Here is a 24,499-nt window from a genome sequence, read left to right on the forward strand (position 1 = left end):
GGGAGCAGCTCCAGGAGAGCAGGCCTCACTCGTTCACACTGTGTGTTCCTTTGGCTGTGTTTTTTTGGTTTGACCCCCTATTAAGAAAATTTAAAAATAACTTTCTGCCAAAGATGTGGGCACTCAGGGTAGAGTTGCTGAGCGGGCACCCTCCTCCTGCCCGTGGTCTGCTCCTCTGATGACGTGGCCGGGCTGAAGCGGGTAGGTCACCTGCCTGTAGAAGCCCAGCCTTCCTTTTTTAAAAAAAATTATTTATTTATTTATTTATTTATTTATTTATTTTTGGCTGCGTTGGGTCTTTGTTGCTCAGCACAGGCTTTCTCTAGTTGCGGCGAGCGGGGGCTACTCTTCGTTGCGGCGCACGGGCCTCTCATTGCAGTGGCTTCTCTTGTTGCGGAGCACGGGCTCTAGGCGCACGGGCTTCAGTAGTTGTGGCACGCAGGCTGCTCGACCCCGTGTGCCCTGCATTGGCAGGCGGATGCTTAACCACTGCGCCACCAGGGAAGTCCGCCCGACCTTCCTTTAATGTGTCTTTCAAGAGGAAAGGCCCAGGACGCCATGGGGAGGGAAGGGCTGCCTGTGGGCTCAGGGAAGAACTCAGCTGGGGCGGGGGGCGGGAAGGAGTGGGCTGGCTTTACCTGATATCCCTTAGGAACCCGGAAACCTGGGCCCAAGTCTCTCAAGGATGCCAGCAGGAAACCCAGAGAGTGTACCCAGGGCCAGGTATGATTGTGCTCACTTCACACCCAGGCAGCCGGAGAAGCAAAGAGAGGAAAGGATTCACAAGTTACATGCCAGGTTTAGAGCCAGGACTGGTACCCATGTGTCTGGAACCAAATGCCTACAGGCCCCAGAGAGGTAGACTGTTTATTGTTGTGACCTGTTCGCCCATTCCTTTCCCTACATCCTCTCTCTAATGTTCACATGTTTGCTCCACAACAAAAGTAAGTGATACCATAGTTTGGAAGTGATTTTTTATGCTTTTTTAGCCCAACTTTCAATTTATTCATATATTCCACAAGTATTTGTTGAGAACTTACTGTGTGCTCATCCATATTCTAGGCATTAGGGATACAGTAGTGAGCGAACCACACAGGACCCGTGACCTAGTGGAGGGGCTTATGTTCCAGTGGGGGAGACAGATGTTAATCTAATAACCACATGACTGCATGGCGGCCAACTATGATGTGTGTGATAGACACACCTTCCACGATTTTGTCCGAATTACTGTCCTTAGTTCTGTCCAATTCACAATGACTTTCCAGTCTCTGGTTGCTCCCCAGAGACCTCTGTCTAGGAGACCGAGATCTGGAGTCATCTCTGTTCCTCAGGGTGAGGAGCATTGTTTTTTTGGATTCATTTCTTCCTTTATTATCCATAAAATATTCAACTATCTACCATGTGCAAGGTCTTCCAGAGTCTGTGGTGCATATTCAGTCTTGACCAAGAACTCAGTTGCCTTAAAGGTGTTCTCTTCATCAGTGTCTGTCTTCAAATCTCCCTGGTCCACATATGTTCAACCATTCCCCTTGGAAAAAAAGATGGAATCAAATTAGGTATTGATTCGCCCTCTCTCCCACCTGCCCCTCAAAGCCGCACACCACTACTCCTATAAAACCACTATTCCCTTTCCACTTGTGTGCTTTACGGAGGACAGAAGAACAGATGGTGATGGGGAGAGCAGGAGATAGGGTAGAGCAATGGTTCTCAAAGTGGGCCCTGGGGACCCTGGGACTCTTTCATAGGCCCAGGAGGTCTAAATAATTTTTGTAATAAGATGTCATTTGCTTTTTATAATAAGATGTCATTGCTTTTTTCACTCTCCTTTTCTCTCAAATGAAGTTTTCCAGCAGGTACGAACACTGATGCCACAACCAACTGGATGCAGAAGCACATATGAAAATCTAGCTGTCTTCTATTAAGCCAGACATTAAAGAAATGTGCAAAAACAAACAACTCTTCTTACTAAACTGTTTTTTTCGTTTTGTTTCAGAAAATGTATTTTTCTTTTAAAAGTGTTATTTATGTTAACCTAATGGGCTTATTATTGATGTTTTAAATGAACTACTATTTCTTAGTTTTAATACAGTAAAAATTTAATTTAATACAGTAAAATATTGATAGCAGCAATTCACACACAAAAGCTCTTTGGGATCTTCAATAATTTTAGGAGTATGAAGGGACCCTGAGACCAAAAAGTTTGAGAACTGCTGAGCTAGTGGCTAAGGAGTCAGCTAGGTGTTAGGAGAAGGCCAGTTACTCAAGAATCAGACATGAGCCAGTAGAAAAGCTTAAATCCACATCATTTCTGATTTGGACATCTGCAGTCTGTCCCAAGGTGTGAGTTGCATAGGATGAGAGATTCCTTTGGAACTACAGAAATACCTTCTGTCCCCTGGAGGAGAAGGACTGGACTGGGCATCCTCTCGCCACCATGTTTTAGAAGTATGCGCCAGGGACCACTCCTGAAGCTCTCCAGGGGTCAGGACCCGCGCTGCTAGGTCCTGTTCTCAACGTGAACACAGTCTGTGGAGCATGGTTCAAATCTCAGCCCAGATTCCTTAAGACAGGAACACAGGAGTCCCCCATCCATCTGCTCTCTGAGCTTGCTCCCACTCCAGGGATCATAAACAGGGCTTCTTCCGCTCAAGGAGGAGGGAGCTGGGTCTCAGGAGGCAAGGGTCCCATGAGCCCTGGGTGGTAATCCCAGGCCACATGTGCCTAGAGATGGGTGTGGAGTTGGGGGTGTGCCCAGCCCCTCCAAGGACTCAGCTCTCGGCTTGACAGTGTCCTCCCTTTGCTCCACACTCAGATTGGAACCTGCAGCTCTGAACAAGTAAAAACCTGTGAGCTTCCATCCCTGGTTTTCCCGGGACTCCACTCAGAGCCTCTGCAGCTGACAGCCAGGGGTTTCAAAGGTCACCCCAGCTGGGCGGATTGGAACCACACATCCCTCTGACCGGGTGAAGTTGGCTGCCCGGGGCAAGGCAAGTTGCAACATCTGTGAGCAGTCAGACGAACGCCCCTTAACTTTTCAGTCTGGCCCTGGGCTCTGCTACATCTCTGGCTCTCCTTCACTGTCTTCCTTCTCGGACAGATCTTGGACAGGTGTCTCTGCAGTACGGTGGTAAAGCGTGGCCGTCCACGCGTCCCGACTCATGGGAGAGCTGCCCGGGGAAGAGGTCACGGTAAGGCGTGTCTGTTCTCTGGTGTGTGACCCTGCCGCACTGCCTGCTCCCGTGGATCACAGCAAGTCAGCAGGCACAGCCCACAGCCAAGGAGCAGCTCGTTCCAGGATTAGGAGAGATAAGGGAATTTGTCCGGATTTGAATGCTCTGAAGAGAGAGGATTAAGGTGGGGAGAGGGAGCTGTCTTTGTCTGGGGCATTTGCACCTCGGTGGTTTGCTGTGTTTGCTGTGTGCCTGTGGCTCCGGGGGTTCGGCCAGGCTTCCAGTGCAGAGCCCGCTGGGAGCCCTTCCCTGTAGGGAAGGTATGGTATCTCCAGGATGCCTTGCTGCCGGATCAGGTGCTTAAGGACCACGATCATTTAAAATGTATGCACTTTGGGTAGGGAAGGGGGCAGCTGGTTTCTCTAAACTTGTTCTGCTGTGTAACTTGATTCTTGATTTTAAACTTTTCTCTGAGTCTTTTTGCCTCAGTCTTTTTGCCCTCTCTCTTGGCCACAGTTGAAAGTGTTCCTTTCTGGGTTCAAGAGACAATTGAAAGTGCTTTTGATCAAATTAAAGTCAAATTAATTTAGTGCTGCTTTGAAGGATTAATAAATTCTGCTACTTGTGAAAACCTTATTTGGAGGTGAGCTTTGGCCCAAGCATTGTGTGTACGGCAGTGTGTGGCTTCCAGCCCTCAGACCACTGCTCTTCTGATCCCCTCCTCCTTTTTTTTTTCTCTTCTTACTTCTGTCTCTTCTTGATCTGCATTTAACTGGTGCTGAACGAAACCCCCTGGGTAGGTGTATTTGACTCCAGCCACTGAGTACTGCTCAGCCGATAGAGAAATTATTGCAGAAGCCACCTCTGGTGCTCTGGACTGGAGTGTGGTCAACAGGCTGGATGAGGGGTTAGAAGGGAACAAGGATGGTTTGGTTTGATTTATTATTATTATTATTATTATTGGTAGAGCATTCCAGATATGCCAGTAACCATTAATTGGCAGTGTGGACGGAGTCTGTTTATGCGGCTGATGGCAGTGGGCGGGGTGATGGGCTGAGCAGAGCTGTTTGGTGTGCCTGGCCAGCCTGGGATTGGGCTCTGGTTCTGCCTGTGTGGTGGTTAATAACTGCCCTACGCACCCTCCCCCACCCCTCGCAGGGCACTTGCTGTATTGACTTGCCTGTTCTGTTTCTGACCTGAAGCCAGACCTTCCCACCCGCCCAGGGATGGATGACTTCTGTCTTCTGTGTGTATGGGGCCAAGCATGTTCCTTTTGATGATAGCATCCAGGGCCTTCAGGAGACCTCAGAAGGTCAAGATCAAGAGGATTTATAGAGAGGATTCTGAGCCCGATGTCACCACTCTTAGTTTCTAGCTCCCCCGAAAGCAGAGTGGAAGAGTCTTGTGCCTTTGAAAGCCAGAACTGAGAGCAGAAGGGGGTGTTACATACCCCCGCCCCCCTTCCTTTATGCAACTCCCAAGCCTCTGCCTATCGCATCTCCCATTACTGGGGAAGGCAGGAAATGCCTAGTCTGGGTCCGGGGGCCCTCCAGGAAGCCCACAGGGTATGGCTACGATCAGAATTCAGTTTGGTTTCCACTTCTTAGCTATGTGACCTTGGACAAGTGTAGTTGGTTTTCTGAGCCCGGGTGTCCTCGTTTGTGAAAGGAGAATAATCAGAACTGCCTTGCAGGACCAGGAGATTGAGTGAGATTAGGGCTGAGCACGATGTCTGGTGCATGCACCCTGCCCGTTCCGTGCTAGGACACACAGGACAGTGCTGCGGAGGCTGTCAGGGGGCCCCAGGCCCTCCTACCCACCTTCTCATGGTCTGCCATATGCTTCCCACTGCTGTTATACAATAATCCCACTCAGATACCCTTGCCTTGAGGATAATCAGGCTGGCCTGGGCTTGCCGTCCTTGGTGAAAAGGGTCTGTCTCCTGCAGGGTTGGGGAACTTGCTTTCCCTTTGGGAGCTGGATGATGACCATGTTGACAGCTACCAATTATTGAGTGCCTTTTACGCTGTACTAAGTGTTTTATATATACTGTCGTTCAAATCCTCCTCTCAACTTTGTGAGATTGATATTATCATTCTCATTTTATAGAAAAGGAAACTGAGGCCAGGAGAGTTGAAGTACCTTGACCAGCTAATAGCTGGAAAGTAGCAGTGCCCTGGACTTGCGGCTGGGGACCACCCTTGTGATACCTGCCCTCCCTCCACCCCACCCCTGGCGCTGGCAGCACAGAGTGTATTTGTCACCTCACTTCAGTGGCAGTGGAGGAGGGCAGAGGGAACAGTGTCCCCTCTGGGGTATGGTCCTGGGAGGCTCTGCAGGATATAAGAACCCCATGTTATCACACTCACCACACATGCACATGTAATTGCTCACTGCTGTATCCCTAGCACCTAGCTTGCAACATGGTGGATGTTCAATAAATATATTTTAATTGAGTGAATGACTCTATCCTGATTCTTGCCATTAAAATTATATCCTGATTACCTTGAAATGGTTCTGCAAACACATACACAAACACAATGATATAAATATGGCAAAATGTTAACTGTTGAATCTAGGTGATAGGTATTTGAGGTGCTCATTTTATCATTCTTTCTACTTTTCTGTTTGAAATTTTCCATAATGAAACTTATTTTTAGTTTAAAATTTCTATATCATTAAATTCCTATTATTATTTTCCTTGTAAATATACACTCATATATCTGCCTGATATTCTACTGTATTTAACCAATTCTCACTGTTGGATATTTAACTGTTTGGTTTTTTTTTTCCTATTTCTATTTAACTGGATTATTTTTCTATTTATTTTCCTATAAGTAATGTGATTAGCATTCTCATATATAAATTTGGGGCTGCATCTCTGATTCTTTCCCAATAATACACTACTAAATGTAGGATTCCTGGGGAAAGAGATGGACATTTTTTTCAGAATCTTTTTGACAAATTGCTTTCCAGAAAGATTGCTTCAGTTTATACTCCTCGGAAGGGTATGAGTACCCACAGTCTCACCGGTATTGTATGTTATCTTTCTTTTTAAATGTCAGTTTGGTTAGTTTTTTAAAATAATAACGTGTCCTTAATTTGCACTCTTGGGTTCTGATTGAGGCTAGGCAGCTTCCATTTGTGTTGTGGTCATTTGTCTATCTTCTGTAAACCGTCCAAGTGATAGCTCTACCCATTATCTGTCAGGCTGTTTTCTTATATATAAAATATCCTAGTCCTTCATTCTTGTTGCAAACATTTTATCCCAGATCATCAAATGCCTTTTAATGTTGTCGTTGGTATGCTGTGTCATACGGAAGATCTCAGCGTTATGTGTGTGTGGTAGCAGCTGTCAGCTTTTTCGCTTATTACCCCAACCTCAGACCCCCTTCCCACCAGCCAACTCGGACTGCTAATAGGAAGCAAGAGGGTCCAGTGGGGGACTTCCCTGGTGGCATAGTGATTAAGAATCCACCTGCCAATGCAGGGGACACGGGTTCGAGCCCTGATCCGGGAAGATCCCACATGCCGAGGAGCAACTAAGCCCGTGTGCCACAACTACTGAGCCCACGTGCCACGACTACTGAAGCCCATGTGCCTAGAGCCCGTGCTCTGCAACAAGAGCTGCAGTGAGAAGCCCACGCACTGCAACGAAGAGTAACCCCCGCTTGCTGCAACTAGAGAAAGCCCGCGCACAGCAACAAAGACCCAGCGCAGCCAAAAATAAATAAATTAATTAAAAAAAAAAAAGAGGGTCCAGTGGTTAAGAATAGGAGCTTTGGTGCCAGACACCTGGGATCAAATGCCAGTTCTGCCCTCTACTAAATACTCTGACCCTGGGCAAATGACTTAATCTCAGTGAGCCTCGGTTTCTAATCCATAAAATGGGGATGATGAGATCATCTGTCTCACAGTGTTGTTGTAAGGAGCAATTGAGCTATTATTTATAAAGTGTTTAGAATAGTTCCTGGTATATAGTAAGTGCTACATAAATTTGGTTTTTATTGTTACTTAACTACAGTGAACCTGTGAGTCTTATCATTTGGAAAGGATTTTGTTTGCAAAGCTAATACCTCATCAGTGAAAGAGAAAGCTGGCTTTGTCAAGCAGGGGATGTGCCCTGTTAAAAACAAACCTAGGTCTTTGTTACTTTAACTTGTAACCTCCATTTTAGTTTTGTTAGATGTTATTAAATTTAAACAAACTAATTACATGCCCAGATATCACTGTTCATTTCTGTCAGCTTACCCCACTTGGCATGGGACATAGGCTTGTGACTGACGATCCCAAGAAAATGAACAGAAGAATAAAAACTGGAAATACTCTTCCTCTTCAGTTTAGCAGACGTTTGTTGCAAGCCTGTGATAGGCCAGGTACCGTGGATTCCATGCTGAGTAAGATGTGGTCCCCAACCTGAAACCATCCCAGCCTGGTGAGGCTCCTACCTGGACTTGAAATCTGGAGCAGGGATACTTGGGACATATTCCAGGGGGTGGCAACGGGTGTCCAGTGACCTTGGCTAGGTTCTGACAACCTGGCTTCTCTCGATTGCTGCCTGTTTTCCCAGCCTGGTTCTCCAGCCTTTCCTGTGGACTTTGCTAGCTTCCCTACTCCCCGTCTTTCCAACAGATCCCTTCTCCATTTATGAGAGCCAGAGTTCATTTCTGTAATTTGCAAGCAAGAACTGATTCATACCTGTTACTAATTCCACTTCTAGAATTAACCCTAAGGAAATCCCTTTGTTCCAATCAACCTGCCAGCCCCCATAGACATCTTGTCTAGTCCCAACGGGGCCCTGGACCAGGAGTCAGGAGCCTGAGGTTTTCTTGCCAGTGATGCCATCATTTTGCTTTGTCTCTTTGAGTGAGTGACTTACCTTCTCTGGGCCTCAGTTATAAATGGAGGAGTTAGCCTGGATAACCTTAAAATGCTCCCTTCTCTGACGTTCTATGACTTTTGAGGCTTTTTCACAATCCGGTCCCCAGAAGTGGCTAGGGTCCTCCCTAGCGTTGCTTCCTTCCCTGCTTTCAACCCCACAATCTCACCTCACCTCACCCAGGATCCTTGCCATATTAACCCTAAACTCTTTTCTTTCTTGGACTATGGATCCCATTTTTCTTTAGCCCAAGAGCCCTCACAGTTCAGGCAAAAGCAGCTTTTACTTTCACCTTGAGTGCCTAATGCAGATATAGATTCTGAAGGTTGAGTGACCATTAAGTATGACTTCAGATATCCATTGTAAAAACGCCGAGAAACATCTGGTTTCTCTGTTCCTGTTCTAGCTGCCCCCTTCCTGGAAGTTCTCCATGGGGTTTTGGGGAGACCAGGACGTGGCCCTGGGAGCTGGCGTCTGGGACGGACTGGGCTTCACCCCTGCAGCTTTGCATGTAGGGGACACCGGGACTCTCATTCCCAGAGAGGAGCTCCAGGTGGCCCCTGACCTAGTGGGGCTCCCTGTAAAGCCCACGACACTGCGGCCCCAACCAGCACCCTGGGCACGCTGGCCGCCTGCAGGGAGGACGGGCTGTACTTTGTCTCGTCTGACCTGATCTTCCTTCCTGTTTGCAGACCATGGGGGATGTGAAGCTGGCTGCCTCGACGCACGTTTCCAAAACCTCCCTCACCGTGGATCGCTCGAGAGTCGGCTCCATGCCCCTGACCGAGGCCCCTGCTTTCATTTTGCCCCCTCGGAACCTCTGCATCAAGGAAGGGGCCACCGCCAAGTTTGAAGGGAGGGTAAGGAGTGAGGCTGGGTGGGCGGCTTGCAGGGGATGTGGGGCGGGGTGGTTGCTTCTGCTCCGGCCTTCTCCTCGGCAGGCTGACCCGCCAGAAAGCCTGCTTTCCTTTTGGACTCACAAGTAAAGTGGATATACGCCCATCGGCCCTATTTCTTTTGTTTATGGTTGACTTTGGGCCGTGCTGGAGAATTTGGGGGTGGGGAGGGGCACTGATGTTTTGCTATGAATGCAAGTCGTGTTCTGGGTTCATGCACCTGATTCTAGGAGAAAAAGAGGGCGGCTGGTGGCAGGAAGTCTCAGATCTGACAATTGAGAACTAACTCTCACTTTTCTCTCACTTTCTACCTGGAAGGAGTGTTTGGTTAACTAACCCTCTCGTGTATCCACATGGTACATCCAGAGCAGTGGGGTGGGAGATAAGACCCCTTATCTCAGTTCTGTCACCTTTTGCTAATGGGTACTGGTCTCTTGCTTTTACTGGGCCTCCATTTCTTCCTCTGCAAACAGGCAATGATAATTCCTTGTCCACCTTGTACTAGAAAGGAGAAGAGGAAGATGGGAAGAATAGCTGTGAGAATATCGAGGTTATGCCCCATTGGAGAGACTTTTAGTAAGCTGCTGGCTCAGGCCACCAGGAAGTCAGATCATCAGCTTGATGCAGAGATGCACGTGGAAGTCAGGGGTGTGCAAGTAATATTTGTCCTGGATTAAACACGGACGATCTCCCCCAGGAAATGCTGTAGCAGCTAGAAGGCTTTGATCCGAGCAGAAGACAGCTGAGGTGATGAGGAACTCATAGGTTGTGCTATGAGTCTACAAGTTAAGAGCAGGGACCTGAAAGCTTGTGGAATGAAGGAGTCAAGGGCATCACTCTTCCTGAATGACACTGGGCCTTGCCTCTGCTTAAGTGGCACGTTTGGCTGCATGGTCATCTGGAGAGTATTCAGGGGCTGTGTGCTCTGCACAGGTCTGTATAGTTAACTGTTTGCTGGTGGATCTGACGTTCCTCGTCATATGTTTTACTTGAAGAAGGGGAATGTTGGTGAGGGGTCTGTTTCTTCTCTCTGGGCTCTACCAGGATGAGGGCTTTTTTCTGTTGCCCTGACTGTGGTCCCTCCATCCCCACATCCCCACAGCTGTCAGGAAAGAAGCAACAGGAGGAGTCCCTGGGGATTTAGAAATGGGAGTGAAGTACTGATGCACACGACAACGTGGATGAACACTGAGAACATGCTAAATGAAAGAAGCCAGACACAGAAGGCCACATACTGAATGACTGCACTTATCTGAAATGTCCAGAACAGGCAAAAGTGTAGCGACTAACAGTAGATGAGTGGTTGCTGAGGGCTAGCGGGGAGGAGTGGGGAGTGACCGCCGAGCGGTGCAGGGTTTCTTTGGGGGATGATGAATGTTCAGAAATTAGGTAGTGGTGGTGGTTGCACAACTTTGTGAATATGTTATAAAACACTGGATTTACACTTAAAAAATGCAACGTGAACTTCTGAAAAACGGCTTAGCAAAACTGATCCATACCCACCTTCCTGCCCTATTGCTTGTCAGAGACGAACTCCTCCCTCAATTCAGAGAGTAAGAGATGACTTAGCTTCTACAGATGAAGAGGCCTTGCTTCCTTTGCTGACTTTGGAGGTCATGAAGGAGCGGAGCCTTCGGGCCGTTTGCCCTGGAACCTTTGTAGAATGAGCACTGGCCCAGGAGTCCACACACTGGAGTTCTCTGTTGCTCAGTTATCCGCTGGTTGGCAGGTCAGACCTTCTCTGGACCTCAGTTTCCTTATCTGAGAAGAAATAACTAGTTGTTTCTATATTTTCTGGCCTGCAGGGATGTGAAAAGAAAACGAGTTGAAGAAGAAAATGGTAAAAGCAGTTCATAAAGTCAAGAAGTGTAGTAATAACAGTATTTTTTTAAATGAGGTGACGTTCATATACATAAATTTAACTGTCTTAAACAATTCGATGGCATTTCATGCATTCACAATGCTGATTGCAGTATTCTTAAAGTAGGGCATTCTCTATGTGAACATTTTATTTTACTTATATTGAGGAAATAGGTGACTTTGTATATTACCTGTGGGCTGTAGGTCAAAGGGAATGTGTTCCTTAGAGGTCAGCCTTCGGAGCTCCGTTACCACTCACCAACTTCCTGGAATTAACCCAGAACAGCACCTTGAGAGCATGCTGGTGTATAGTGGACACAGAAGGAAGACAGTTCCAGAGAGATGTTAGGTGGAGTGTCTGGCTCCATCTCAGAACTTACAAAGAGAAACACAGAGGGAGGGGCTGTCTTAGAAAGCGCTCTGTAAACTAGCATGCTGCCAGTGTGTATTATCACTGAAGCAAAGGAACGCCTTGCATCAGGGAAGGGCCATGTCAAGTGACTCCAGGATGAGGAAGTGGTTGTTTGGATACAGAGATGCAGATGAGCAGAGGGTGTTCCTGACCTGGCCCCCTCAGGGAAGGGAAAGGTAGGGTGGTGGTGGCCTGCGTGACATGAGCTTAGAGCAGGAGTTTCTAGTTTTAAAAGACCAAGCGCCAAACAGTCATCCCCTGATCACAGCCAGGGCTTCTCTGCCCCTAGGGCATGTTAACCTGCTCTGCTGTGGCCACTTGACCTGTCCTGCAGCCCTCTCCGGGCCCTGGGACGCATCCTGTTCTAGAGGCTCATTCTGCACCAGCAAGTCCTGGTGTCAGTTTCACAGCGACCTCAGGACCTCAGCTCTCCAGTCACTGGGCTCTTGCAGAATCTCTTACAACGGAGTGACTTTTAAAATAAGCCTTCAAGCTACTTCTTAGGCCCAGGCTGGCACCCATGGCAGCCAGCAGGAACCCTTCTCTTCCTTGCAGCAGCCCTCAGGGCCTCTGTCTGCTTTCCTCTCCCCCCACACCCCTCTAAAAAGTTGCCACTACCAGCTCAAGCCCTAAAGCCTGGGTGTGGAGGGTACTAGGATGTCCCAGCTTCTTCTGCAGAGGGCATGGGATCCTCCCATAACTGTAGAAACACAATGGACCCCACAGATGTGAGGAAGTTATAAAGGTTTGTTTCCTACTGCCTTCTGAAGCTGGTAATCAGAAGTTGGTTCAACCTTGTGTTTTCTGGTTTTATTCCTGAAAGAGGTAAAAACTGTTGCCCGCCCCACCTCACTTCCTCTTTATCCTATTTTTAGGCCAAAGACTTAATGAATCCCTTCCTCCCCGCTGTCCTGTTTCTATCAAAAAGACTTGATGACCCTAAAACAGGACCACAGGTGCCCCTTGTGGTTCTTGTCTTTTTCTGAGAAGCTCCAAACTGTGAGATGTTCAGCTCTGTGGGTCTCAGTCAATCACATCCTTTAGGGTTTTTCCACTTTGTGGCAGATACTTTGGACCGACATGTAACCCACGACCAACCCCCTTTGCCCTTCCCTTTTCCATTCTAGAGGTCATTGTGAAGTTTTCCTTTGCAGCTAAGAGTTGCTCAGTGACACATTTGGCTGAAGTCAGCTAGGGTATTCCTAGGAAAGCATTTGCTTTTCTGATTAAAACAAAACAAGTCACTGGTTCTCTCATATTCCACCCCTCCCCTGCTTCCTGCCTTGAATGCAGATTTGATGGCTGGTGCTCAGGCAGCCATATTAAAACCATGAGGGAACAAGCCAGAGTACAAAGGATTGGTTGGGGTGGGCATAGGGGGTGGGGGGGGTACAGCTGTGGAGGGAGCATAAAGACCAGCAGCTAAGAGACAGAAGTCCTAAGGCTTAGAGAGTTTCCTAGATAGGATCTTTGGCTGTGGTTATTCACACAGGAAATTTTATAGAAAGTGTTCCTAACTGATAAACAACACCTAATGAGATGCATGTGGAGATATCGTCTCTTTGAATGATGGGAATAAACAGGGGAGAAGACATAACACAGAGAAGAACTAAAAAACCCTTTCAGACCTTTACCAAATCTACCAACAGTGAGGGGAGTGCTTGAGTTGAATGTGGCCGTGCAGTTAAAGCATTCTAGAGGAATTTGTTCTTCCCTGGCTGTGGCCATCTGGCTTGAACCAACAGGGTCTAGGGTCTATGAGAGAAAGTCAACCATATGGCGTTAAGTGGTGATTTAATGTCATTACAGAAAACTACTATTTGATCAGGGTCTACTGATTAGGGCAAAGCTACCTACCCTGCCCCACCTTTTTTTTTTTTTTTTCTCTCTACCAGCTTAAGGAGATTATAGGTACCAGAACTCATACAACTTTGGATCTATATCTCATCAGTACCACCTTTAGACCCAGGCAACCTGAGCCCACATTCTAGAAATCCCTGTTCCTTCATCTGGCTGCACCCTTGCCCAAGAGCAGGGGATCTCTCTGCTCAAGGGATATACCCAGGGGAGCCACACCACCTGCCATGTTCTGAGCACCCAGGACCCTGGAATTCTCCACCAAAGGGCCCTGAGCCCACTTCTGAGGCCTGGGTGGGCCTATTCCTGTGAGAAGACTTACCTAGGCCTGAGTGGGATGGTCAAGGGGCAGCTGTTTGCTTGGGGGGATAAGAAGGTAGATGAAACTCAGTTGTGGGGATCTGTTGTCCGCCCACGGGTATAGCAGGACCCTGACAGCATAGGATGGACTGTGCCACTGCCTCGTGAGTGTTGCTGGGCCCAGGGTGCTGGGGGCCTCCACGGACAGATAGCGGAGTCCCACGTGTCAAGGGCTGACTGAAATGCCTCCAGCTGCTCTGTTGCCCCCGAGGGCGGCTAAAGTGCTGATGGGCTGCTTCCCCCAACATGGAGTCAAGTGTGAAAGGAGCGAGATGGTAGGAAAAATACTAAAATTACTGGAGATTTCTTCCCTTCTGCCCTGGAATTCATTCTTATCAGAAAAAGCAAACATAGTGATAGGCCCTGGCTGTGCTGTGAATCAAACGAGCTGATACTTTAGTGCCTCTTGAAGTACAGCCCAAATGAGGTTTCAGTCCAGACTGAGGGGCTCGGCTTTCACTGAAGGGGGCTTCACAATAACGGGCTAGCCTGGCCTCATTAAGACGTGTTTAAGGCGTGGAGGGTGGAGGAAGGGAACAGGGAAGGCCTGACCCATGAAAGCGTGAATAACTCAATTTCCACTTTAACCCACATTGGTATCCTTCCCCCACTAACTTCTTCCCAGTTTGCTTCTATCTCAGAAGCGCTCAACCACTTAGAGAAGTCTGAAGGAAGTCTTGAAGGAAGCATCTGGTCTGCTTTCTGCCCTCAGAAGTCTTTTCTTTGGCCATGGCTTGCGGGATCTTAGTCCCCATCCCCCCCAACCAGGGATCGAACCCAGGCCCCGGCAGTGAAAGCGTGAAAGTGCCGAGTCCCAACCAGTGGATCATCAGGGAATTCTCTGTCCTCAGAAGTGTTAATGATGTGGTTCTTGAGAAAAACATGTGCCTATAAAACAGTAGGATATGACAGTATAATTAGATGCTTGAAATAGTTCAATTAAATAGTTTGTACTATAGGAATTTAGAGGAGATTAAGATGAGGTTTGCAGTGGCTTGGAAACTGGTTTCTTGCTTCCTGACTTCTGTCCTTCCAGTTGGTCCTTCCAACAATGCAGGTCTGACTATGTCACCTCCCTGCTTCACTCCTCGAACCTTGGCTGAGGTTCCTCAGCGCTGCCCACAAGGCCCTTCCAATCAGCTCCAAGCTCTCCAGCCCTGACCCCTCTTCCTCCCTTCCTCCCTATAGCCCACCCCAGCCCTGCTCACCCACACAAACGCAACCGTGCTTTGTTCTGGTATCACCTTTGCGGAGAAAGGGTAAACAAGGAAAGCATTTTATCTTCCCTATCGATTAGGAGTGGGGGCAAAGTGTGATAGGCCTGTTGGCGCCAGGCATATGGTCTTCGTCATTTTGTCCTCATGGTAAAGTAGCTTTATCCCCATTTTTAAAAGTTAAAAAAAATTTTTTAATACAACTTTTTTTAATAAATTTATTTATTTGTTTATTTATTTTTGGCTGTGTTGGGTCTTTGTTGCTGTGCACGGGTTTTCTCTGGCTGTGTCCAGCGGGGGCTACTCTTTGTTGCGGTGCGCGGGCTTCTCATTGCGGTGGCTTCTCTTGTTGTGGAACACGGGCTCTAGGCGCGCCGGCTTCAGTAGCTGCAGCACGCGGGCTCAGTAGTTGTGGCTCGCAGGCTCTAAAGCACAGGCTCAGCTTAGTTGCTCCGCGGCATGTGGGATCTTCCCAGACCAGGGCTTGAACCCGTGTCCCCTGCATTGGCAGGCGGATTCCTAACCACTTCACCACCAGGGAAGTCCCTTTAATACAATTTTTAATGGTTATACTCCATTTACAATTATTGCAAAATATTGGCTGTAGTCCCCATGTTGTTCAATACATCCTTAAACCCATCTTACAGCCAGTAGTTTGTACCTCCCACACCCCACCTCTACAGTGCCCCTCCCCCCCCCCCCACTGGTAGCCACTAGTTTGTTCTCTGTGTCTGTGAGTCTGCGTCTCTTTTTATGTTCACTAGTTTGTTGTATTTTTTAGATTCTACATATAAGTGATATCATGCAGTATTTGTCTTTCTCTGTCTGACTTATTTCACTTAGCATAATGCCCTCATATCCCCATTTTTTATAGAGGAAGAACCCAGGGGCTCGGAGTAATTACAAACCTTGCCAAGGTTATGTCAGAAAGTGAAGGAGGCAGTACTTTAGGGTCCAAATCTTGTATTCCTCGCACCATTGATGTCATCCCTTTTACAGGTCTCATCTGGTTCCTTGAACTCAGTGACTGTTTCTTATTCATCTCTGTGTCCCAGGAGTAGCACAATGCCTGCCACATGATGGATGCTCAATAAGTGTTTGGTTCCCTTGAGAACCAGGTTGGTAGGGTCTGACTCGAGACCTCTTGCCAGTCAAGTCCATAGGGATTTGGTCCCATGCTTCTTAGGGTCTTGTCTCCTTTTCCCCCATCCTATTCCCTGCTCCCTTCTTTACCTGAGGCCATGCCTTTATCAAGAATGCCCTTCCTTCTCCCACTGCATCTTATCCAGCATCAAGGTCCTATTTAAACCCTACCTCCTTCAGGCTACTTTCCTTAAGTATGTCTTCTCTTTAAAGCATTTTAGTAGAGGACAGAGGAGCCATGGTAATAGGATGTGGAAGATTCCCAATAATCACATAAAATCATTCATGAGTAATAACCGCAGGAAAGAGTTGACTACTTTGGCCTTTTAAAAACGTATTATTCATTAATCATCTCTGTGCCTATAATTTTATTATAAAGAAAAAAAATGATTTAAATGTTAAACTCTTTTTAAAACAAAAATTCCAGCAAAGTAAAAGTGTTCCTTGCCTTGACCTGTACTTCTGCTCTCCAGAGGTAGTCACCATTAACAATTTGGGTATCTGTCTGGAAATATTCTATGCAAATATAAGCATAAATCTGTATATGCTTTTACATATACAAATGGACCCATGTACATATACTGATCTGCACCTTGCTCTTTTTGCTTAACATCTTTTGGCCTTTTTTTTTTTTTTCTTTTTAACAATAGCACATAGATCTACCTCATAGGTAGAGCTGAGCTAATCCTGAACTTTCTGACCCTCAATTGCTCCCTCCTCTGAATTCCTAGAATACTTCCTTATCTGACTCACTTTTCTTTTATTAATGTGCAACTTTATCAGTTATTGTTTATTGTCTTTTGCTTCCTCAATTCGAACGAGTTGTTTGAGGTCTAGAGCTGCGTTGTCCCGTAGGATAGCGATTAGCCACATGTGGCTACTTAAATTTAGGTTAAATGAATTAAAATTAAATAAAATTAAAAATTCAGTTCCTCAGCCACGCTAGCCACATTTTCAGCGCTCAGTATCCACGTGTGGCTGATAGCTACCGTGTTGGGCAGCGCAGATGATTGAACATTTCTATCATCACAGAAAGTGCTATCGGAGAGGGCTGATCAAGGCCGCTCTTGCATTTAATTCAGTCCCCACGTACTAGAGATCCACAGCTAGAAGATATATTGACAATGGCTGTTCCATTCACAATAGAAATAGGACATTAAATTCTTGAGAATTTCCTTCAGGCATAAAATCATTCAAAGAAAAATGTAAACCCTTGATGAACGAATCTTTGTTTTCCATTTTTGTTGAAGAGTAGTAATCTTGGTATCCCAGAAAGCTTGAATGTGCTCCCCAAAATTTCAATAGCTGTCTGTTCCAGGTGGCTCAGAAATTCTCATGACAAGGAGGCTGGTTCCTGAAGTATTTAAAAGAAAAGCAGCAGAATGGGAAATGACAGGGCAAGTCATGCTGAAAGTACAGTTGTCAGAAGTTGGTGGCCACTCTGATTCAAAATGCCAGACTGAACAGATTTATTAACTTCTCCTCCCTCCAAATGTGCCATTGAAATGAACATAAAGGGTTAAAAAGAATTAATTCAGAGTTGCACTGAGAACAGGAGAGGGGAATTAGTGGATGAGGGATTTCCATGGGTTTGCATGGATGGATACATCAGCGCTACCCACCATAACATATAAGTGAGAGCCACATATTTGAGACGAAAGGATTTAGAGACTAAGAGTGGGCTGTAGGGTAGAAATCGGGGTGATTAAGGGATGTTTACTTAATATCTCTATGGAGAAAACTGAAGCTCTTGGTGTGGATATTAATCAGTATCTCCAAAGAAAGTCTTTTTACTTTGCCACCAGGTAAAATGTGTTGAATGTCCAGTTGCTGTCCAGTTGCTCCATGCCCAGACACTCTAAGTGAAGCCCACCGGTAGACGTGCCCCACTCAGGGACACGAAGCTTGCAGTCAAGCCCCTCATTCAGGGTGACAGGACTACACAAAGGGATGGAAAACCTCCATTTAGAAGCTAGTTCTTCAATCATAGATTGTGAATAGTTAATTCATGGCCACCAGATGTTTGAAGAAAATATTTATACAATATAATATGGCTATCAAGAAAATTGTTCTTTTTTATACATTTTTTAAAAATTTTATTAATTTATTTTTGGCTGCACTGTGTCTTCGTTGCTGTGCGCGGGCTTTCTCTAGTTGCAGCGAGTGGGGGCTACTCTTCGTTGAGTTGTGCAGGGTTCTCATCGCGGTGGCTTCTCTTGTTGCGGAGCATGGGCTCTAGGCTTGCGGGCTTCAGTAGTTGTGGCACATGGGCTCAGTGGTTGTGGCTCACAGGCTCTAGAGCGCAGGCTAAGTAGTTGTGGCCCATGGGCTTAGTTGCTCCACGGCACGTGGGATCTTCCTGGACCAGGGATTGAACCCGTGTCCCCTGCATTGGCAGGAGGATTCTTAAACACTGCACCACCAGGGAAGTCCCTGTTCTTTTTTTTAAAGTCAATCTATAGACAAAGCTCTAAAGTGTTAGTTAGAGTTACAGAACAGAAGGTAAACTCTGTAAGCTTTGGCAAGCCAAAAGTAAAGGAATGCTGAATGGTAAGGTAGAGGAGGGAAAGAGAGGAAAAGAAAACTACAAGGGCACTACTGTCCTCATCTTACATGGTGGGAAGTGAGGAGATACGATCTAAAACAGATAGATCAAATAACAGAGGCTTGAGTATATGACTTAAAACCATAATGACAGAGGTAAAACATGGTCAGCTCATCAGCCGTATTTGGTACACAGACATTTTATGTTGGGTCAGCAGTGTTCTCAAAACATTGGGGCTAAGATTTACAAATGGAAAACTTACACATACGCTTCATTTCTGAATGGCTTTTCTCAGAAAATAAGATCTGGCAACACTTGGTCAGTGAGTGCTACCCCTACATCTAAGCATGTCTTTCCCAGGTTGCTATAGTCCCCACCCACCCCAATTCTCAGTCATCTCCCAACACATGGGCAAGCGTCTATTGCCAGTTTTTTTGTTTGTTTGTTTGTTTTTATACAGCAGGTTCTTATTAGTTATCCATTTTATACATATTAGTGTATATATGTCAATCCCAATCTCCCAATTCATCACACCACCGCCACCACCCCCACCGCTTTCCCCCCTTGGTGTCCATACGTTTGTTCTCTACATCTGTGTCTCAATTTCTGCCCTGCAAACTGGTTCATCTGTACCATTTTTCTAGGTTCCACATATATGTGTTAATTAATATACAATATTTGTTTTTCTCTTTCTGACTTACTTCACTCTGTATGACAGTCTCTAGATTCATCCACGTCTCTACAAATGATCCAATTTCGTTCCTTTTTATGGCTGAGTAATATTCCATTGTATATATGTACCACATCTTCTTTATCCATTCATCTGTCGATGGGCATTTAGGTTGCTTCCATGACCAGGCTATTGTAAATAGTGCTGCAATGAACATTGGGGTGCATGTGTCTTTTTGAATTATAGTTTTCCCTGGGTATATGCCCAGTAGTGGGATTGCTGGGTCATATGATAATTCTATTTTTAGTTTTTTAAGGAACCTCCATCCTGTTCTCTATAGTGGCTGTATCAATTTATATTCCCACCAACAGTGCAAGAGGGTTCCCTTTTCTCCACACCCTTTCCAGCATTTGTTGTTTGTAGATTTTCTGATGATGCCCATCTAACTGGTGTGAGGTGATACCTCATTGTAGTTTTGATTTGCATTTCTCTAATAATTAGTGATGTTGAGCAGCTTTTCATGTGCTTCTTGGCCATCTGTATGTCTTCTTTGGAAAATGTCTATTTAGGTCTTCTGCACATTTTTGGATTGGGTTGTTTGTTTTTTTACTATTGAGCTGCATGAGCTGTTTATATATTTTGGAGTTTAATCCTTTGTCCATTGATTCTTTTGCAAATATTTTCTCCCAATCTGAGGGTTGTCTTTTCGTCTTGTTTGTAGTTTCCTTTGCTTTTCAAAAGCTTTGAAGTTTCATTAGGTCCCATTTGTTTATTTTTGTTTTTATTTCCATTACTCTAGGAGGTGGATCAAAAAAGATCTTGCTGTGATTTATGTCAAAGAGTGTTCTTCCTATGTTTTCCTCTAAGAGTTTTATAGTGTCCGGTCTTACATTTAGGTCTCGAATCCATTTTGAGTTTATTTTTCTGTATGGTGTTAGGGAGTGTTCTAATTTCATTCTTTTACATGTAGCTATCCAGTTTTCCCAGCACCACTTATTGAAGAGACTGTCTTTTCTCCACTGTATATCCTTGCCTCCTTTCTCATAGATTAGTTGACCTTAGGTGCATGGGTTTATCTCTGGGCTTTCTATCCTGTTCCATTGATCTATATTTCTGTTTTCGTGCCAGTACCATATTGTCTTGATTACTGTAGCTTTGTAGTATAGTCTGAAGTCAGGGAGTCTGATTCCTCCAGCTCCATTTTTTTCCCTCAAGACTGCTTTGGCTATTTGGGGTCTTTGGTGTCTCCATATAAATTTTAAGATTTTTTGTTCTAGTTCTGTAAAAAAATGCCATTGGTAGTTTAATAGGGATTGCACTGAATCTGTAGATTGCTTTGGGTAGTATAGTCATTTTCACAGTATTGATCCTTCCAATCCAAAAACATGGTGTATCTCTTCATCTGTGTCATCTTTGATTTCTTTCATCAGTGTTTTATAGTTTTCTGAGTATAGGTCTTTTACCTCCTTAGGTAGGTTTATTCCTAGTTACTTTATTCTTTTTGTTCCAATGGTGAATGGGATTGTTTCCTTAATTTCTCTTTCTGATCTTTCGTTGTTAGTGTATAGGAATGCAAAAGATTTCTGTGCATTAGTTTTGTATCCTGTAACTTTACCAAATTCATTGATCAGCTATAATAGTTTCCTGGTGGCACCTTTAGGATTCTCTATGTATAGTATCATGTCATCTGCAAACAGTGACAGTTTGACTTCTTCTTTTCCAATTTGTATTCCTTTTATTTCTTTTTCTTCTCTAATTGCCATTGCTAGGACTTCCAAAGCTATATTGAATAATAGTGGTGAGAGTGGGCAACCTTGTCTTGTTCCTGATCTTAGAGGAAATGGTTTCAGTTTTTCACCATTGAGAATGATGTTTGCTGTGGGTTTGTCGTATATGGCCTTTATTTTTGTTGAGGTAGGTTCCCTCTATGCCCACTTTCTGGAGAGTTTTTATCATAAATGGGTGTTGAATTTTGTCAAAAGCTTTTTCTGCATCTATTGAGATGATCATATGGTTTTTCTTCTTCAATTTGTTAATACGGTGTATCACATTGATTGATTTGCATGTATTGAAGAATCCTTGCATCCCTGGGATAAATCCCACTTGATCATGTTGTATGATCCTTTTAATGTGTTGTTGGATTCTGTTTGCTAGTATTTTATTGAGGATTTTTGCATCTATATTCATCAGTGATATTGGTCTGTAGTTTTCTTTTTTTGTTGTATCTTTGTCTGGTTTTGGTATCAGGGTGATGATGGCCTCATAAAATGAGTTTGGGAGTGTTCCTTCCTTTGCAATTTTTTGGAAGAGTTTGAGAAGGATGGGTGTTAGCTCTTCTCTAAATGTTTGATAGAATTCACCTGTGAAGCCATCTGGTCCTGGACTTTTGTTTGTTGGAAGATTTTTAATCACAGTTTCAATTTTATTACTTGTGATTGGTCTGTTCATATTTTCTATTTCTTCCTGGTTCAGTCTTGGAAGGTTATACCTTTCTAAGAATTTGTCCGTTTCTTCCAGGTTGTCCATTTTATTGGCATAGAGTTGCTTGTAGTAGTCTCTTAGGATGCTTTGTATTTCTGCAGTGTCTGTTGTAACTTCTCCTTTTTCGTTTCTAATTTTATTGATTTGAGTCCTCTCCCTCTTTTTCTTGATGAGTCTAGCTAAAGGTTTATCATTTTTGTTTATCTTCTCAAAGAACCAGCTTTTTGTTTTATTGATCTTTGCTATTGTTTTCTTTGTTTCTATTTCATTTATTTCTGCTCTGATCTTTATGATTTCTTTCCTTCTGCTAATTTTGGGTTTTGCTTGTTCTTCTTTCTCTAGTTCCTTAGGTGTACTGTTAGATTGTTTATTTTAGATGTTTCTTGTTTCTTGAGGTAGGCTTGTATAGCTATAAACTTCCCTCTTAGAACTGCTTTTGCTGCATCCCATAGGTTTTGGATCATCGTGTTTTCATTGTCATTTGTTTCTAGGTATTTTTTGATTTTCTCTTTGATTTCTTCAGTGATCTCTTCGTTATTTAGTAACGTATTGTTTAGCCTCCATGTGTTTGTGTTCTTTACGTTTCTTTCCCTGTAATTCATTTCTAATCTCATAGCGTTGTGGTCAGAAAAGATGCTTGATGTGATTTCAATTTTCTTAAATTTACTGAGGCTTGACTTGTGACCCAGGATGTGATCTATCCTGGTGAATGTTCCATGCGCATTTGAGAAGAAAGTGTAATCTGCTGTTTTGGGATGGAATGTCCTATAAATATCAATTAAATCTACCTGGTCTACTGTGTCATTTAAAGCTTGTGTTTCCTTATTAATTTTCTGTCTGGATGATCTGTCCATTGGTGTAAGTGAGGCGTTAAAGTCCCCCACTATTATTGTGTTACTGTCGATTTCCTCTTTTATAGCTGTTAGCAGTTGCCTTATGTATTGAGGTGCTGCTATGTTGGGTGCATATATATTTATAATTGTTATATCTTCTTCTTGGATTGATCCCTTGATCATTATGTAGTGTCCTTCCTTGTCTCTTGTAATGTTCTTTATTTTAAAGTCTATTTTATCTGATATGAGTATTGCTACTCCAGCTTTCCTTTGACTTCCATTTGCATGGAATATCTTTTTCCATCCCCTTACTTTCAGTCTGTATATGTCCCTAGGTCTGAAGTGGGTCTGTTGTAGACAGCATATATATGGGTCTTGTTTTTGTATCCATTCAGCAAACCTGTGTCTTTTGGTTGGAGCAGTAAATCTATTCACCTTTAAGGTAATTATTGTTATGTATATTCCTATTACCATTTTCTTAATTGTTTTGGGTTTGTTTTCATAGGTCCTTTTCTTCTCTTGTTTTTCCCACTTAGAGACTTTCCTTTAGCATTTGTTGTAGAGCTGGTTTGGTGGTGCTGAATTCTCTTAGCTTTTGCTTGTCTGTAAAGCTTTTGATTTCTCCGTCGAATCTGAATGAGATCCTTGCCGGGTAGAGTAATCTTGGTTGTAGGTCCTTCCCTTTCATCACTTTAAATATGTCATGCCACTTCCTTCTGGCTTGTAGAGTTTCTACTGAGAAATCAGCTGTTAACCTTATGGGAGTTCCTTTGTGTGTTATTTGTTGTTTTTCCCTTGTTGCTTTCAATAATTTTTCTTTGTCTTTAATTTTTGCCAATTTGATTACTATGTGTCTCAGCATGTTTCTCCTTGGGTTTATCCTGTATGGGACTCTCTGCGCTTCCTGGACTTGAGTGGGTATTTCCTTTCCCATGTTAGGGAAGTTTTCAACTATAATCTCTTCACATATTTTCTCAGGTCCTTTCTCTCTCTGTTCTCCTTCTGGGATCCCTATAATGCAAATGTTGTTGCGTTTAATGTTGTGCCAGAGGTCTGTTAGGCTGTCTTCATTTCTTTTCATTCTTTTTTCTTTATTCTGTTCTGCAGCAGTGAATTCCACCATTCTGTCTTCCAGGTCACTTATCTGTTCTTCTGCCTCAGTTATTCTGCTATTGATTCCTTCTAGTGTATTTTTCATTTCAGTTATTGTATAGTTCATCTCTGTTTGTTTGTTCTTTAATTCTTCTAGGTCTTTGTTAAACATTTCTTGCGTCTTCTTGATCTTTGCCTCCATTCTTTTTCCGAGGTCCTGGATCATCTTCACTATCATTATTCTGAATTCTTTTTCTGGAAGGTTGCCTATCTCCACTTCATTTAGTTGTTTTTCTGGGATTTTATCTTGTTCCTTCATCTGGTACATAGCCCTCTGCCTTTTCATCTTGTCTGTCTTTCTGTGAATGTGGTTTTTGTTCCACAGGCTGCAGGATTATAGTTTTTCTTGCTTCTGCTCTGTTGCCAGTTATGACTTTGCTTTTTCCCTAGCCACGTTCATGTTAACAGTGGGAAAGCTATAGATGGGCAGGAAGAGCCTCGTGACATTTCTTGTCCCTGCCCACTTTCTATACTTGGGTATCCTGCCCAGGGTCTGTAGGCGTTTGAGTTTGTTATCTTGTCATTAATGTCCAATAGAAGATCTAAAAATGAAAAAAGGACTGGTGAGAGGGAGGCAGTGTAAGCCAGTGAAATTTCTCATCATTCATAGTGGGAATCCACTAAGTGCTCTCTAAGTTCTTAAATCAAGAAAGAGGCCCAGAGTATATTACCTAGTATTACAGAGTTTAATGATAAGAAGAATAGAAAGATGATTTCAGTGGTTATATCTGGAAAGTGATACCATTCCAGGGAGGGGAAAGAGTGAGAGGGGAATGAACCTTTCATCATTTTATACCTTCAACTTTCACCTTTTACCTTGTACACATTCTTACAGCTTGAAATTTTTTAACAGTAGAAAGGAATTACTTCTGTAATTTCTAAAGAGCACAATAAAATTGCCTATAAAAAGACTTGGTATATCTATCTGAGTTCAATGTCCAGATTCTATTTGATAAATGGTCAAAGATGAATACACTGTTTACATTGAAAGGAACATAAAGTTTAAGTGTGGAAAAATATATAGCAC

The 24,499-nt window shown here is 44.3% G+C and overlaps 1 protein-coding gene across 7 annotated transcripts in view; it reads left to right on the forward strand.

Moving 5' to 3' along the window:
- The window catches only part of MYLK (myosin light chain kinase), a 270,332-nt gene that overhangs the window by 81,661 nt on the left and 164,172 nt on the right, over nucleotides 1–24,499 (forward strand). For 3 of the 7 annotated variants that reach the window (XM_082460943.1, XM_082460942.1, XM_082460945.1), the window contains one exon: nucleotides 8,742–8,909. In XM_082460943.1, coding sequence (XP_082317069.1) covers nucleotides 8,745–8,909 — 165 coding nt within the window. In that variant the 5' untranslated portion in view covers nucleotides 8,742–8,744. Of the gene's footprint in view, nucleotides 1–2,812; nucleotides 2,988–3,057; nucleotides 3,189–8,741; nucleotides 8,910–24,499 lie in introns of those variants that run through there. The other 4 variants (XM_082460940.1, XM_082460941.1, XM_082460944.1 and 1 more) reach the window with 3 other exon arrangements.

The sequence above is a fragment of the Balaenoptera physalus genome, assembly GCF_965194825.1.
Source record: "Balaenoptera physalus genome assembly, chromosome: 4".
Taxonomy (NCBI): Eukaryota; Metazoa; Chordata; class Mammalia; order Artiodactyla; family Balaenopteridae; genus Balaenoptera; species Balaenoptera physalus.